The sequence below is a fragment of the Symsagittifera roscoffensis genome, chromosome 1 (genome assembly GCF_963678635.1).
Source record: "Symsagittifera roscoffensis chromosome 1, txSymRosc1.1, whole genome shotgun sequence".
NCBI lineage: Eukaryota > Metazoa > Xenacoelomorpha > Acoela > Convolutidae > Symsagittifera > Symsagittifera roscoffensis.
The window spans coordinates 36,850,539-36,868,355 of record NC_087062.1 but is presented as its reverse complement, the minus strand read 5'-3'; the positions used below and the strand labels follow the sequence as shown (position 1 = coordinate 36,868,355).

The 17,817-nt window shown below is 33.1% G+C and overlaps 1 protein-coding gene across 8 annotated transcripts in view; it reads right to left on the bottom strand.

The window, feature by feature from the left end:
• Positions 1-3,057: 3,057 nt before the first annotated feature.
• The window catches only part of LOC134843678 (ras-related protein Rap-2a-like), a 49,146-nt gene continuing 34,386 nt past the window's right edge, over positions 3,058-17,817 (bottom strand). For all 8 annotated transcript variants that reach the window (XM_063859938.1, XM_063859953.1, XM_063859902.1 and 5 more), the window contains one exon: positions 3,058-4,254. In XM_063859938.1, the coding sequence (XP_063716008.1) occupies positions 3,656-4,254 (599 nt within the window). In that variant the 3' untranslated portion in view covers positions 3,058-3,655. The remainder of the gene's footprint in view (positions 4,255-17,817) is intronic.

Here is a 17,817-nt window from a genome sequence, read left to right as displayed (position 1 = left end):
TTATCTATTGATTCTTTTAGTTTGTAAAGTTCGTCTAAACTGTTGGTTTCTGATTCTGAAAATGCGTTTCGATTTTTTGAAAATCTTTTTCGTGTTATTTGTCTTTGTTTCGTTATTATTTTTCTTTTTAGTGTTTGTCGTTTTGTTCGAATGTATCCAACTGTTTGTGTATGAGGTGTGATTACAAGGTCGTATTTTTTGTTATCTATTTCACAATTGTGTAAAACGATTGTTTGTTTATTTCCTAGGTTTTTAAATGACATAAGGTTTAGGATGACGGATGCAAAAGGTTGTTAAATTGTTTCTAATTTCTTAAACTGTTAGTTCTTACGATTTTTTGGTTAGCTTAACCTGGGTCTGTTTGTTCAGGGTTGGAGAGAAAAGTATATCGATTCCGAAGAATGATTTTTTACTTTCTCGTGGCTAGTATAAGTTAAGGTGTTAACTTACTTAATCTTACTTAGGGGTAGTGATTGTGTTCAAGGGTTGGAGAATAGTAAATCGATCCACAAGGTTCAGGTATAATTAGAACGCGAGTAGTTCGTTAGATACTATTTTAAACTTACTAAGTCTAAGATTTATCCTGGGTCTGGTAAGAGGGGGGGTCAAGTGAAGGGTGAATAACCGAAGTTCTTCACTGTTTATCCTAATTTGAATGATTAGTTTTGTTTAAAAGTTTCTATTAGTCTTAGGTCTTTAGAAAGGGTTGGGTAGTGAATCGACGTTTGAGGTCGTTAGACACTAATTAAGTGGGTGGGGGAGAACAAAGTTGTTCTGTTTGATCCAAGGATAAGCCTTGATGATCAATTTTGAATTTTAATTAAGTAGAAAATGATTTAAGATCCAAGGATAAGCCTTGATGATCTGGTTTTAAAATTAAGTGAATTTAAGTTTTAATAAAATTTTAAATGTGTGTAAAGGAAAGATTTAGTGTTTTGATGATATTAGTGGGTTTATGATTGCTGTTATGTTTTAGATGATGGAGCTGGAACAACAGGATGATTTATGATTACTAACCATTTATTGTCATGCTACTAATTTTTATTTTTTATTTTTCAATAAATATTTTTCAAACATGTTTTGTATATTACTGCAGAGTTTTAGGAAAACGATCTTAGATCTTTTTATCAATCGTTATTGTATATTAATAATTTTTTTTAGCGCCTGAAATGATTTTGAAGATTAACTTCAAGGTTTTATGTTTGCAAATGAAAATCTAAATTCATTGCCAGTAGTATTCTAAATATAAAAGTTTGTTCTGGTTTTTGCCTAACTATCATATAGCTATATGGCAAGTTTCTACTTTGTCGTATGTCGTCTCTGGTTCGAGGTCTTCTTCCAATTCCGGGTAGTTCTGTTATGGTTCGGAATATTGGCTCTGATCTATTGAGTCGTAGAGACATTTCGATTAAATTATTGTCGTATAACATTTTGTAAATGTTTTTGTCTAATTTCTAATCTATTTTGGTTAATTCTAAGCTATTAAGGTCTTGTTCGAGACTTATGGTCGCACCAGATGAGTTATGACCGAGTTGGTTAACTCATAGAGTAATTTCGGATAGGGTACACCGTCTGCTCGTCACGCTATCTTATTTTCGGCCGGATAGATTCGTGCAACTTCTTAGTCTAATACCGATCCTAATCTTACTCTTATACTATCTAGTCTCAGGTTGTTTAACTAGTCTCTGCTAGGCTCAATAGATCTAGGGTATACTGGTTTATTGCGGCTGCTGAAGTGCTCGGGAGAGTCCAACTAATTTCTAAGTTAAATTCAAATCTCTCTGGTGCTGAAATTACAAGTAACTTCAGCACTTACAAATAAGTGGGTTGTTAGTTAGATGGATCATGATTGGTTAATATTAAATACTTTACATTGGTAAAATATCTAAATTATCCAATCATAAAATGTAGTCTAGATCAGGTTCCAATTTTTAAAAGGCTCCAAAGTGGCATATTTCGAATTGAGCATTGCTGAATTTTGTAAACGTGTAATTAAATCCTAACAATATAAATATTTTATCCTAATTTGACCTAATATTTCGTGCAAAAAACAGCCGAACAATTTTTTTCTCCTATTCTGTAGTCTGAACAATATAGAGCTATGGTTTTATAGTCCCTATTTTTTTTTTCATAGAAGTGAACGGGTTTTATTCTCAGCTTATATATTTACCAGAACTTCATGAATTGTAACAGAACTTGGGAAGCGGGAACTGTTCGTTTGATCGTAAGACGGTGCTGGGAGCAAGACCACGCAATATGCGAGACTAGGCATTGTTCGAAAATTATTGTCATTCATAGGATAAACCAAAGCACGTTTTTCCTTGCTTTTCCAAGCAGCAAAAAATCAATTTTTGTCTAAATAGTACCGAAAGAGAATATGCGCACAATGAAAGAATCAGAGGGATGAGTAGTTCACTTTTGCCACTCTCAACCTGTATGAGCACGCTTCTAAAACATCTTTTTTTTTCTCAAATTCTTATGATGTATTCGTCATTTCGGGGGTTGGTAGGGTGGACTATGTACAATTTCCACCTAACCAACCTATGCAAACATTGAGTTCACCCTTATTTTTTTCTCAGCGCTCAATAAAATTTTCTAGTTTTTTTTATTGTAGCCCAAATCAAGACTTAAAGGGCTAATATATAATTTATCATTATACCCCATCTTTCTGGCATTTATTTGCATATGGTTCAAAACACGCCCAAATTATTTTTTTCTCGCCATGGCTTTAAAAGCAAAAACTATTGTTCTGAGCAAAAACAACTTGAGAACGATCCATTAGACTAAAGCTCACATTGATTTGATTGGGGAAAAGATTAAGTACACTGTAGTCTATGAACTGCCATCCAACATAAGACTAGAATAATTATTTAAAGATTTTTCATTGATTTCATGTCAGATTAGCAAAGAAAACTTCAGCTTCAAGGCTATGGTTGTTTTTTATAGCATCTACATCTGCCTGCTACAGCCTACAGACTCCATGCCAGATGCAATGATTCACTAAGCCTCTTAGATTTAGAATCTCTCTCCGAAAAACAAATTTCAAATATCGTCAACTCAGAAAATAATTTTATCAATTGATATTCCGACATTATTTGGGATGCAAAGTCTGATACGAAATTGATGTAGACATTTTAACTCAAAAACCAAACTGAAGTTTAGAAGTAAGCTACAAACTGGCTGATCAGAAACAGAAAATACGTTAACTCTAACTTAATATGACTCTGAATAGCGATTGAAAAGCAGCACCTAAAATATAGAAAAGAATTGTTCGTAAAATGATTCTCGAGATTCGAAACAAAAAAAGTAATTTAGGAAATGTTACTATAAACATACAACTCAATATTTTTTTAGTTTTTTCCAAACTTTTTGTTTGTGTTGTTGTTGCAGCAAAATTACTTGTTTAACTGAATGAAAAATAAAATTAAATCTCTAGGAACACTACATCGCAATATTGCAACATTTACAAATCACAGCTATTAATGTTACAAAATCAAATTCGTCTGCAATTCTTGAAATTATTTATTTGAACACAAACAACAACTATTCGCAGTCAAATTCCCGAATCCTTGCAATGAAGTTTCGAAGGATTGTGAGGGTTGGGAAAAACCGCGAAACATGAAACATAAAGTGACATAAAAATTACTGTTCTGGGTTATCCTATAGACAAGCGTGAACTAGCTTGGGGTTTTGCAGCTGAAGATTGATTTGCGGCCAAGTCCGCTACTGTCGTATCTCGCCTCCGACTGGCTCGACTTCCCATTAACTGGAACGGCTTCGACAACGCTTCCGATATCGATTTTCGCTTTCCCATCCCTCCGCTACTATGCACTCCGTTATCGTTGCCTCCACTGTTCCGTTTCCCACTGCCTCCTTCGCCTGGCCCAATTCCAGTCAGAAAAGTGGGCGGGATTATCTCAGCCAGTTTGCTTTGAAGGCTTTCGCCTGATCTGGCCGAAACTTCCGATAGGGAAATATCCCACCCTATTTTAACTTTCAACTCGGCTTCGCTGAACGCGACCTGTCGCGTTGAATCTAAGTCGGATTTGTTGGCAAGCACATGTACTGTCACTTCGTCTTCTTCCTTCTCGGAAAACACTTGCTCTCGGAGACCTTCCAGTCGCTCGAAACTGTCTCGGTTGTCTATTGCGTACACGAACACTATTGCGTCTGCCGCTCGGATTGCGAGAGTTGTCATCGCTGGGAACTCACATGAGCCCCCAGTGTCAATAACTTCTAGACAGTACTTGATTCCTAAACACCAATAGAGTCCCAACTTAAAATTGAGAAAAGATATCAGCTACGTTGAGACTACGACATTGATTATATCCTTATCACTTATGATCAAAATTATACTTGAAGCTAGGATGCAATTCAATTTAGATTATAATCATGGAAGCAAAAACAGCAGAGTTCCTTTGTTGCGTATAGGAAATGAAACTTGCATCAAATTGATATCAACAATTATTTGTCTATTTTTACAATTATTGTCTATTTTTAATTCTTAAAACACCAACAGTTCATCGAAACGGACACCCGAAATGATTGTTCCACTTAACAATTTTTGTAATTTTTACGACGACCACTAATAAAGATTGTGGGAAGGAACTGGATTAGATAGTAGACAATCATTGATATTTTGAACTTTGTTGACTTTTTCCTTACCATTTGAACTTCTCAACTTAAACTTCCGTGGTCGGAACATGTCCATGAAAGTGAAGCAAAACCCCGGGTTGACCAAAAATGCTAGTCAAACAATTTTCATTTATGAAAAATGCTAATCAGACACTTTTCATGCAATTCCATAAGTACAAAAAATTGCATGAAAGGTCTATGATTAGCGATTTTTCATATATGAAAATTGTATGACTAGCATTTTCCCATAAACTAAAAAAAGGTTTTTAAAAAATTGGTTTACTCGAAACTTTGATTGTCATGCATTTTACTCAAAAGGTTTGATTGTCATGTATTTCAAACTTGGTTTACTCAAAAGGTTTGATTGTCATGCATTTACAATGCACTGGAAACGACCTGAATTGTCTAAGAAATTTATTACTCAAATGATATACTAAAAGTATCAAACTTGATTATTTTTACTGAAAGCATCAAAATTGGTTACTGAATAATGATTTTTTTTAAATTGAATTTTTAAACTTTCAGACTTTTTTCAAACAGTCATAAATAAACATGCCATACCAAAAAATTAGAGTTTTTACCCGTTTTGAAAAAAATTATCCAGAGAAACGGAAAAAAATCCAATCATTGCGTATCCAGAACTACGTTATGCACACAAAAAAAATACATTACAAAATGTACAAAATTCGATTTGCGGTTGAAAAAAAAACGAAAAAAATTTTGAGGCAATTTCTAAATTACTTAGTAGCCATCAAAAAATCTTGGTCATACAATTTCTAGATATAAAAATTGTATGACTAGTATTTTTTTGCAAAAGTTTTTCTTCTTTGTTTACAACGATACACCGACTTATATGCCAAAACAGGAAAATAATTTTGAAAATTCGATGACACCATATGATGACATTTGTATGATCAAGCAAAACGTATGAAATTTGTATGATTATTTTTTTTCAAAGGCTCAGTTTATGTAAAGCCTAATTAGCATTTTTGGTCTACCCGGGACTTTTATTCTGAACCACTAAAAACATTTATTTTGAAGCACCATAAAACACCACGTATAAATCCAGCTGAATATCGGTATCAAGGCCCTAAAAAGCAGCTATTACCATCATTGCAGAGAAAATAAACACGACTGCTCGTATCAGGGGCGAAGCCCTGAGTGTTCTGGCTGTCCCTTGAAGTCTAAAGAGTTGTGCTCGCTTTAGAAAAAAAGTGATGGAACTTTAAAAAAAAAAATTCCAGAATCTTTTTGCGAAAATCATCTCTCCACATGCTATGCAAAGCAATACATGAAACATATAGCTAAGTATTTAAAAGATCAAAGAGCACGCCTCAATTCAAATTCAGACGATTTATAAGACGGATTAAATCTCCGCTTACGCGTTAATAGCGAGAAATATATCGCGCTTTAATTGTCCCAAATTGACCATATTGGCAATCTTTAAACCCCCTAACCTTACGGAATAGACCAGCACAATTTGACCACTGGGAGTGAATAGGAAGAACGAATAGAAATCCAACCTTTTTCGAGACCAAGAAGTCATTATCATTTGCTTTTGGTCTGCGTATAAACTGTACTGAATCTCGAAGGAAATGTGTTCAAAATGAACTTTGAAAACAGGTGTTTTAAAGAGTAAAATCGAGTTAGCGCGTAATTTTGTCCACTAGTGTGTCAAAAAGCTGAAGAGTTTTTCATCTTTCGGAACAAGTGGGTGTTAGAAATGCGTTAATTATCCCATTGCGCCATGTGAAAATGTTCTCTTTAATTAGACAGATGAAATATTTACTAATAAGTACAAAAATGTTGCCTCTTTTATCTCGTGGTTTTAATCATGCTATTTGTCACATGCATTTTTAAAGATGCAGCGCTCAAAGAAGTTTTTTTGCGTGGGTTCATACATTTTATCTTTGAAAAGTTATATATGTTTATGGTTTCCAAGTTTTCGCTCGGCGCGAAAAAAAAATACAATAGAACTTGAAAGCAGTTAAAGTAAAAGAGAAAGTTTGGCAATAAGTTTGGAGGATTAAGCGCAATTAATTTTGATATTTAAAATTGGCTTTTTTTCTGAGCTCTTTCAAATTTCTCCTTTGTTGAAACAGCTATTGAAGCTTAATCAAAAGGAGCGATTTGCTCATTAAAACAGCAAAATGACAAAAAATGATTTTAAAAAATGTGGAGCTAATTAATGATGAGGTGTCTAACCAAGCATTAATTTTCAAACCGATTGGGCTGAAAAAAAGCAATTTTTAGTGAAGTTTGCAAGAATTTTTAAAGTGAGAGCAAAGATTGATTATTTTGGCCAAAAATTTCAAGAAAAGGGTTAAAAACGTCATTTCGGTAAGTAACGCGACAACTCGCAACCAAATAGAACTGTTCATTTTTTTAAAGACAACATAAAAGTCGTTTGGAGCGAGTTGTCTGTTATTGCGAATTGTCTTATGTTGCAAGTTTTCGTACTACAGTTTTTGGGAAGTTCGAAAAGCCAAATTGAACACAAACTTTTTTTTGGTCTTCTAGAAGACATAGCAAAAGTATTTTGCTGCAAAGCAGAATGGGTTTTAAAGGTTTTAGAGGAGCTCGAAAAATCAATTTTGTCGACCTACAAACTGTCAAAATGCTCAACTTTTTTTGAAAACCTTTTGACATTGTGACTACGAATTCCAGCTCTTACCTTGTGGTTCTCACCTGATTTTCATTTAAAAAAATGCGTGAATATAATAAAATCACATCACAACCATTGATGCATTTATCAGAAATCCATGCCTAGTGGTATCTCGAACTGAACAAAAGCTCAAACTTTTGCAATTGGCGCTGAAAAGTTCTTCTGAAGTTTTTTCCCAAGCATAAATTATCAGTAAGAAGACGAAGTGTCTGGTACCAACGCAAGAAACATAACTTGAAACGAACAGGGTCTTTTGATTTTTTTTTGCAACTGGACAAAAAGTTGAATGGAAGTTGCAGATCAAAAACCTAAAATTGCATGCAACACTTTTTAAGAAAAATTTTCTTCGAGTACAAAATTGATTTTTCGATAGAAAAAGTTACAATTTTCTAAACAATTTTTTTTGAATGTTGAGCTTTTTTGTTATGGAGGTCGCTCCGTAAATGCATAGAAAAAAACACTTCTGAGAACCCAGATTTTGAGTTTTTGTCAAAATTGGAACTAAACGGAAACAAAAACGCCAAGTTTTTGTAAGAAATGGATACAGTGAGAACCTTTTGATAAGTTGAACATACGATTGCCAAAAAATTTTAACCTTTTATTTTTTTGAAAAAAAAAAAATAGAAAACAAGACTAAAAAAATGGCTCACTAGCATTAACCACTAAGAAAGTATTACTAGCGAGTCAATTCAGAATAATTCAGAATAATTCAGAATAAAGTCGATTCATCTCTTTAAAAGATCTTGCAAGATTCTTGCAAAATCTTACAAGATACCCTCCTTTAAGGATAAACTTAAATCAGGCAAGATCTTTAAAGATATGTTACACAAGTGAACCACCTAGAGCGTTTGTGAAAGAAGAAAGCAGTACCAATAACAAGAAGAAAAATTCAAATACTTGTACAAATCAACAGAAAAAAGGAAAAATCTAGCTTATAATAAGATGAAAATAAATACTTGTCGGATTTATGTGAACGTAACACACTCTATCTCAAACTACATGACTCAGTTCGTCAAAATTTTAACAAATAAAAAAAGTTGAAATTTAATCGCTAGAGTTACAAAATTAGATGAAAGATTCCAACAAAGTCAAAAAAATTTATTTTTAAAATCTTAATTTGAAATGCATAAATTATAATGACAACCTGAAAGTATTTACCTTACGAAAAATAAAAAAATGCTTACATATGAAAATTGTAGAAGCATATACAGCAATAATTTAGTAGTTTGTTAGATCTAATTTTGTGTCCAAACTTTTTTGTCTAAACTTAAAATTTTTGCGACCATAGTCAAATCGCGTGTCCATGGTTCTTCTGGTGCACGGTTTTGTGAAAAACTTTCATAGATGGTTATCTGGCAAAATCTTGCAAGTATCTTGCAAGATCTTGCAAGAATCTTGCAAGATTTTTGCAAGATAACCTTACTCTTGAAAAATCTTGCAAGATAATCTCACTCTTGCAATATCTTGCAAGATAACCCTCATTTGCAAGAATCTTGCAAGATTTTTGCAAGATAACCTTACTCTTGAAAGATCTTGCAATATCTTGCAAGATAACCCAAATTTGCAAGAATCTTGCAAGATCTTACAAGATAACACACCTTGATCGACTAGGGTAAATTTATTTCACTGTCCGAGATATATTAGGCTGATAGACTGCAAACTGTTTTGGAAACATTCTAAACATCGATGGAAAGTTTGACTATTTTCCAACTAAATATAGAATTTTTTTTCAAAGAATTTCGTCGCAATATTTTTTTTTTTCAAAATGCTTATCAAGTGTACAATGCATCGGCTAAAATTTTTTTAGCTGGAAACACGTGTCACAGTTAGGCTGAAGGAGCATGTGGAACTTTAAGATCAGATTTCATCTCAAGTTTGGTTATGATAGCTTATATTAGAAAAATTGATACTAAGTTCTGAGTACCTCATTTCAATGCAAATGCGGGACAAAAGATGGCCCAGGTGATTGGCTTACATTAAGTTTTGAGAGTGTATTTATCCAATTTGGAGATTCGAAGCAGTTTTACTAGCAGTTTTTTTTTCATTGGTTTCAACGATCAAATGATTTTCTTCCTATTAGAAATTGAGCTTGTGTCAAAAAAACTAAACAGAAACAAAAAGCACAAATTTCTTTGAAAAAATAGATGCAACGAGGATCAAGTCTCTGACAATTTGGTTGCATGAAAAAGTTCAGAGAAAAAACTTTTCATTTTTAGTTGTAATCACATTAAACGAAATTTGGTAGATACTTTAGAGTGCATTTTGCACCTATGTTTGTGGATACATGCAAAACGTCGGTGGAAACGATAAACTGAAAAATGAAAAATAGAACGTTTGGGGATCTCTTTAACCAAACTGTGTTTGGTATATTTGAAAATAAGAAAAAATAGTTGAATTTGAAGAAATTTGTTAGATAAGATTAGGAGCAACAAGCTGCACGATACAATTAATCGCATCAAATTAGTCTATAGAACGAAAACCAATCTAAAAATTTAGGTCTAAAAGGGGACAATTCGTAGCAGCTGAAAGCCTGTAATAGACAATATTTCATAACGATTAACAAGACTGCTCGTATCAGGGAAAAGCCTTGAATTTTCTGACTGTCTTTTAACGTCTATGAAGCAGTAATAACATGAAAAAACTGAAAAATATGATGAAACAATCAGAGGTGTAATTAAACATGCTCATTTTCAATATATGGTATTAAAGCCCATGGTCAGAAAAATGAAGCGCAAGGAACTCGAATCAATTTTTAACCTTCAAGTTTTTTCTCGATATGCGCTGAATCTTTTTATGACCGGGTTTTAAAATTTTGCCATTAACAATATATTTTTTTCGGCTCTTTTCTCCCCAACCTGCAAATTTCCAAATGTAAGATAATTATTCAAATGGTCCGATTGTTGCAAAAATTGGCATGCGGACTGATTAGCCTATAGCATACATTTATTTCGAGTTTATCATGTAAAGGCCATATTTATTCCAGGTGGGTCACATTGATGCTTATACCAGGTGGGGTAAAGAAAAAACCCCTTTTCTTGTCTACACATTCATTAAATCTAACAAGTATCATCAATGTCTCGGCATACAATAAGACTACTCGTTTCACGGCAAAGCAATGAATGTTCCGATTGTTCTTCAAAGGCCAAACATAAGGGGAAATTTTTTATAGAAACTTAATTTGCAAATAAAAGTTTTTAAAAAAGAAGAAAAACCAGATGATGTTTTTGAAAACATACTTTATAAAGCACAAAGTGATGCAATTAGCGTCTAACAACGTATTATTGTTCCGACTTTTGTAACAAAAGTAACGGAACATTTGTGCTTGGGTGGGTTTTTTTCTTCAGACAATTTTTGACTTTTTAACTAGCCAGTTTTGACGGAATTTTTTTAATATCATTCAAAAGGTATTGTTGTCCTGAGCTCAAATTTGAAAAAATATTTCACCTGTGATCGTTTTCATATATTTCGCGCTTTTAACACGTAAGCGGAAAAATAATCTGTCATAGAAATCGTTCTAAATTAGTTAAAGGAAGCTTGTTTGCCATAATTGACTCGTTGCTACGAGCGAAATCTATTACTTTGTACTTTATATGGCGTGTGGGTGAATGAATTTCTCAGAAAAAAATCTCAGTTTTTTTTTAAATATCTTTGAATTTTTTACATTTGATTTTTTTAATATCATTACTGCTCCATAGACCTTAAAAGGCAGTCGGAACGTTCAGGGTTTTGCCCTGATACGAGCAGTCTTGTTTAATATTTGAAATAGCTTGCCTCATATCAAACTGGAACAATTCTTAAGCCAGATCAACTGCGGCTCCCGCGTTTGAAATATAGATTGACATATATCGCGCAATAAAGTCTCAATTTAGCAGCCAAAGAAATTTTCAAAGCGAAATTTTTTTTCAAAAAATGATTCCTGATGAAATATATTTTTTAATCTGAGCACAAGACTTGATGATCAAGACGTGATTCTCTTTTATGGCTTGCTATCTTTATTTACTGCGAGGTATCTTCTTTAGTAGTTTCTCCGAGCCACATCAGCAAACGCTTTTGCTTAGTAAATTTACTTTTTATTTTTTCTGCTAAAAAGGCGTCTGTCTAGTTTTTGTCGGTTTAACTGTCGCAATTTAAAAATCTGGACTTTCATGAAACATAAAACACAATATGTTCCAAAATGATAACAAGACTGCTCGTATCAGGGCGAAGCTTTGAATGTTTCGACTGCCTTTTAAGGTTTGTGGAGCAGTAATAACATAAAGAGAAAATAAATGTAATAAAAGAAAATTATTATTTTTTAAATTGTGCAATTTTTTGTGAAAAACATCACCCCACACGCCATAGAAAGTACGAAAGGTTAGATTTAGCTCCTTGTAACAAATCAGTTATGGCGAATACTTCCTTCAACCAATTTGAAACAATTTCTAGTTGGATTAAGTCTCAGCTTACGCGTTAATAGCGGGAAATATATCGAGCGTTAATTGTCCAAATTTGGCCAAAATGTCAGTCTGTAAACCACTATAATTTTACAAAAAATGCTCACTGGTAAAATATCTTTTCGAAATTCAGCTTAAGACGCGAATGAAATAAAAAAAGTCAAAATGGCTAGCAAAAGTCGAAATTTGGCTGAAGAAAAAAAAACCCCGAGCACAAAATTTCCGTTACTTTCGTTACGAATGTCGGAAAAATAAAGCAAGAACACTGAAAAAAAAATTGCTCGCATCTTGCTATGGCCTGGTTACGAATTGTCGCCTTGAATTAAATAAAAAATTCAAAATGGCTAGCAAAAGTCGAAATTTGGCTGAAGAAAAATAAACCCCGAGCACAAAATTTCCGTTACTTTCGTTACGAATGTCGGAAAAATAAAGCAAGAACACTGAAAAAAAAATTGCTCGCATCTTGCTATGGCCTGGTTACGAATTGTCGCCTGTTATAAAATGTTCTGTTATTATTTTTTGGCTGTTACGTTTTCTGGCCCAGCCCTGGGTATTTTGAAAACTTTTTGTGTGCGTCTATGAGAGACTTCCATTTACACTCTGCCCTTTTCAAACAACTAAGTCAAAGGTTTTTTGTATAGTGATAGAATCACATCCTGCAGGAGTTGTTTTGTTAAAATGTTCTTATTGACCTTATATTTAAGCAAAAAACAACCAAAAAAAAAGAGTTTCCTGAATTTTTACAGTTTTTTTTGCATTTCGTGTTTTTACATGGCAATAATTAAACAAGTGCATTTTGATTCCTTGAAGTTTTAGAAATCAAAAACGTTTGCTACTTTTTTCTGGTGTCAGTGACATTACACGGCATTATTGTTGACTATTGCAGAAGAATAATTAGTCAAAAATAACATAAAAGCTCAAATTAGGAAAAAAAAACATTTCTTCTTATATTGGAAAAGTGAAATTATTTAAAATTGGTAGTCAAAAAGAAACCTATAGAGTCAAAATACCGACAGCTTTTCGAGCAAAGCGAGCCCTCATCACGAAGTGAAACTAAAAAACTTTGGCGTAGGGTCTGATTTATTTCTCTCCTCGAGTGTTTGGATTGCTCATAGGGGGCAAAGTATGGAACCGCGTTCAAGCTCCATAAATCCTGATTGCAATTTTTAAAACGTTTAAAAATTTTATTTTGATTGAACAGAATTGGTCTGAATTTTTCTAATCTTTAGAGTAAATTTTACAACATTTAAATTTGGTGATGCTCACATTTCAATTGTGATTAAGCTATTTCAAAGTCTACTGCATTAGGTATGTTACATCAGCTATAATAACCTCATGTTCTGCAGTTTTTTACCTGATTCAATTGCCCTTACTAAATAAATCATAATGAAAAATCATTTGAGAAAAAAATGTATGTTATTGATTTCTAAATATTTTCCCCATATTTTTGAGATTCTGTTTTTAAAATATGATAATTAAAAATTTTTTAACGTGTTCAGCAACTGGCTATCGTTTTAGTTCTGACACTTCTGAAAGAAAATTATTGATTAGGGTCAATAATTTGTTCTTTTTCCAGTCAATTTTGATTATGTCAAGAAAAGCGCTGTTATGGCTCCAAAAGTAGTATCATATTATTCTTCCGACTTTCGTAACAAAAGTAGCGGAATATATGTGCTCGGGATGTTTTTTTTAGTCAGACAAAATTCGACTTTTTAACTAGCCATTTTGGACCAAATTTTTTAGATCATTCAAAAGCTATTGTTGTCTTTAGCTTAAATTTGAAAAGATATTTTATCTGTGATCATTTTTCGTAAAGTTATGAGGGTTTAAAGATTGCCATTTTGGCGATTTTTTGTCCAATTTGGGACAATTAACGCGCGATATATTTCGCGCTATTAGGGCGTAAGCGAGATTCAGTCCGTCTTATAAATTGTTCCAAATTGGTTCAAGGAAAATTATATGCCATAATTGAATTGTTAATAGGAGCAAAATCTATCACTTTGTACTTAATATGGTGTGTGGGAGGATTTTTTCACAAAAAATCTCAAACTTTTTAGAAAAAAATTTTTAATTTTGATTTATTACATTTAAATTTTCCAAGTTATTACTGCTCCATAGACCTTAAAAGGCAATCGGAACTTTCAGGGCTTTGCTATGATACGAGCAGTTTTGTTGCTCTTGTTTTTAAAATTCGCATTCACCGAGAAAATTTGAAATTTCAAAGTGTAAATTCAAAATTGTTTCTGGTTTCAATTAGTCAAAAATTGCTGTCAGGCTAGCTTCTCAGATAGGTTTCTACTAAAATTTCAACGCTATCTGATTTCGTTTTATAACTATGGTTACCGCTCTGTTTTGCTTTTTTCCTAATTCAATGTTATTTTTAGACTAAATCAGACGAAATTTGCTCAGAACAAAAAAGGAACGTTTAATTACAGAATTTTTTAAATTGAGTAAGTTACAATGAACTTAGAACAAAATACTACATTGCCAAAATTAAAATTATGATTTATCATCTTAATATAACCAAAAAGACTCTGTTTCTTAAAAGTTTTCAGTTGGTCAAAATAGGTTGGTTGATAAAAAATGTCGATAAAGAGGTTTCAGTTGGTCAATTATTGCATTAAGTTTAAAAATCAAGGTCCACAAGGATAGTCTGATTCTGCCAATTTGCCGATTTCAGGTTGAATGCGAGTTTTGTATGTATTCGTAGTTCAGAGATCATTTGAACGGTCAAAAACGTTCCAAAGTCCGACACTATTTTTTAATGCAAAAATCTTGAACATAATGCAGTAACACTTTGATTCTGGGTTTGGTAATCGATTGCTGTGGAAAAAAATGCGGGAGGGGGCGAAATCAACACTAAAAAACTTTTCTGTCATTTTTTGCATGGCAGCAGGTTTTCGATATTGCACGGAGAATCCAAGTAAGTGATTTTTTTTTGAAAATTGCTAGTAGAAATTTGAATATTGATAGTAAAATGATATTATCAACCAAACTGTAGGGCAGTAGGATGCTCGGTTTTTAGAGCCGGCTGAAAATCCAAATTAATAATCCAAAAAAAATTTTGCAGTTGAAATTCCAAGTTAAGTTTTTCGAGGCATTTCTGTGTATTGATTTTTGCTTTTTCCGGTCAATAAAACCCATATACCGGAATTTTGTGGCAAAAAGTAACGCAAAATAATGTATAACGCTGTTCAAGTGGTCTCGGAGCTCTACGAAAGGAACCATCGCGAAACAATGTATTTTAATTTTTGTAGCTAACTATAAACAGCAGCAAAGAGGGTCCTGAATCCAATTTTTTTCGACCCTCACGAACCGCGTAAGGGTAGAAGGGGGTTCAAGGAGAATCTGCAAGACTGATGTGATTACATTTGAAAATTACGTTAAAACGCAGTATATTTTAATACGAAATTCATTCCTAAGTGTAAATTATTGTGAAAAGCTGAAAAATTTAGACTAGATTTTCGAGAAACCGAGAAATTTTTTTTGAATTTTTTTGAAATCCGAACCACAACCAATAGGTGTTTAAAAATGACTTGAAAAGAATTGAATTTTTACGAACTTTTTTGAGAAACCTAAGCTGGACAGAAAAAACCCACACTTTGCCCTAGTTTTACCCCGCCACTTCTTGACATTTCGCAACAGCAAATTTCAGCAATGAGGTACCACAAATTGCTGAGAAAAGGTACTTTAAGTGATTAACAAAATTTTGGAGGCACGTTGGTTTATTGACAGTGCCTCACATCAATCAATTTTTATCATACATTTTTCGGAAAATCGGTGGGAGAAATGTAGCGCAATTGAATTGCCAACAATGATGGGTAAGCCCGAACTCTTGGCTCTTCCTCTTGCACAGGCACAAAATATTGAAAAAAAAATTTGAATTTTTTCCGGCCTGTTTGGCAATGATGACTTTGATCTAAATAGTTTATTTTGATTTTTTTTGGGCGGAAAAAAGCTTCTCTTTCCCGACTGAAAACGTAAGTTCCTGGTTCGTTTGATCTCATCAATAGTTTAATGTGATGCTAAATGCAATCATTCGACCGCAGCTATCTTGATTTTTGCATTGATATTGGTTTGGCAAAACTCCTGGTTTTAGAAAATTCTGGTTTTCCAAGCTATTTTTCATCAATTTATAGATATGTGTTTTCTTCCATCAAAGCAAAACAATAAGGTGATCAGAAAGCGTTTGAGAGAATTAAAAAAATCATATGTTATGTTTTGAAGAAATATAATTGAAATAAGAAATTTGACATGCATCAAATTCAACATTTACCTCTCAATTTATGAGCTTATTAAACGATTATTGGTAACTGATTAACTGCTTTTAGCATTGTTTGAATTCCAATTATAGCTAAAAACAATCTCGCATTTGTGTGCTTCTTGAAATTGGGAAAACTGCGGATGTGAAAACGATATAGTTTAAAAAAATGTTGACCTCCCATGTGTCATCATATCCAATTGACAAAAGTATTGATAAAACAATAATTGATCAAAATACAGTTACGAAAATTACAGTTACGAAAAAAATTGTAATTAACTAAATTGAAACTAAACTAAATTTGACATTTTGCGCACCAACCATTTTGTGTCATTTTGGAGTTATATTTGAAAAGAAAGTGAAATATGCGTATAACTTTTTAAACTTTCGTGATTTTCAGGTCAGTTCCCGATGAAACAAAAAATTCTTGTTCTGGATGTCACTTCAATAACTTGACATGAAATAGTTTTATTTGATCAGTTGTCCATGTTGTCAAAGTTAATCATCTTGAGTGATAAATTCAGATTGGTTGTGGACATAACGCAAATGCTGTTGAACTTAAATGGTGTCCTCTTCAAATAATCTAAAAAGAATCGCCTCTATCCATCCTGTTACATGGTTCCAATGAAACATCGGAGACGGAATCAAAACTAAAGTATAAATAGTTATCGCAAAAAATACTTGGCATATGTTGCCAATTTTTGTCAAACTGGTTTTCAAACCAAAAGTGGTTTTAGCGCCTTCGGTTCCCTATGCTAGGTCCCCCTTCGGGTCCCCCTGTAGGTGTTCGTGCCATGTTCCGAGAGCTTTTTCGGTATTTCTGTTGTCGGCTAATTGGTTTTCATGTCACGAGTTTCAAATTTACCGTTTTTAAGATTTAAATGTTTATTTACTTCGTTTTTCTAAAAGTTGCTTAATATTTGAAATCAAGAACAGATAGAAGCAAATTTTGAATGCATATTGAAAATTAAGACCGAAGTATTTGTTCATTTGATTGTCTCTGACGTTCTTCAAATTTACGTTGTATTTTTTTTACTGCTTCTTAAATAAATTTTGCTAAATTTGTTACAGGCGACAATTTGTAATTTTCCAATGTACATTTTTTTGAATTATTTTGCACACTGAAACCTATGGGGTCTTTCGCCCCAGTTCATACTTGAGAAAATTTATATTAAACTAATTCTATTTTTCGAAACCCACACCCAATATATTGCGCCAATTTGAGCCCGCTACTGTTCATACACCCTCTAGGGATGGAAAGAAACTTAAGTCTAAAGTGTATTTTTTTTCTGGCACGACAAATAGGAGTCAGAGAGGATTGAGCTCTTTTAGGGCTTTTTTAGCAGTGATTCGGAATAACAAACGAAAAAAAATGTCTGAGCGTAAAGAAAAACAAAAAATCATAAAATAATTTCAAGGGCAGTTTTTTCCTAGATTTTCTCGAACGGCGAGGGCGTAATTTCAAAAAATTTGTCGATCTTTGTCCAAATTGGTTTTATGAGCTCTTCCAAATCATTATAAGGACCCCATTTTTGCAAAATTTTTAAAACCGAAAAATTGTTTTTTTTTCAGCCCACGCTCCAATTACAAAATTAGTATCTATTGGCGCCTTTAAACAAATTTTAGGGTCAATCTCCAAAAATTTATATCACAACATAGTACAAACGTTCCCTCCCCTAAATCCACTACAGACTTTTTCACTGGCATTTTTTATCTATAGTTCGGCTGCCAGCTGATTTAACTCAAATTTTAACTAATTATTACCGAAGAAAAATCCTTTTGAATCAATCGCAAATAATCAACTTTGCTGGAATTGATTGCCG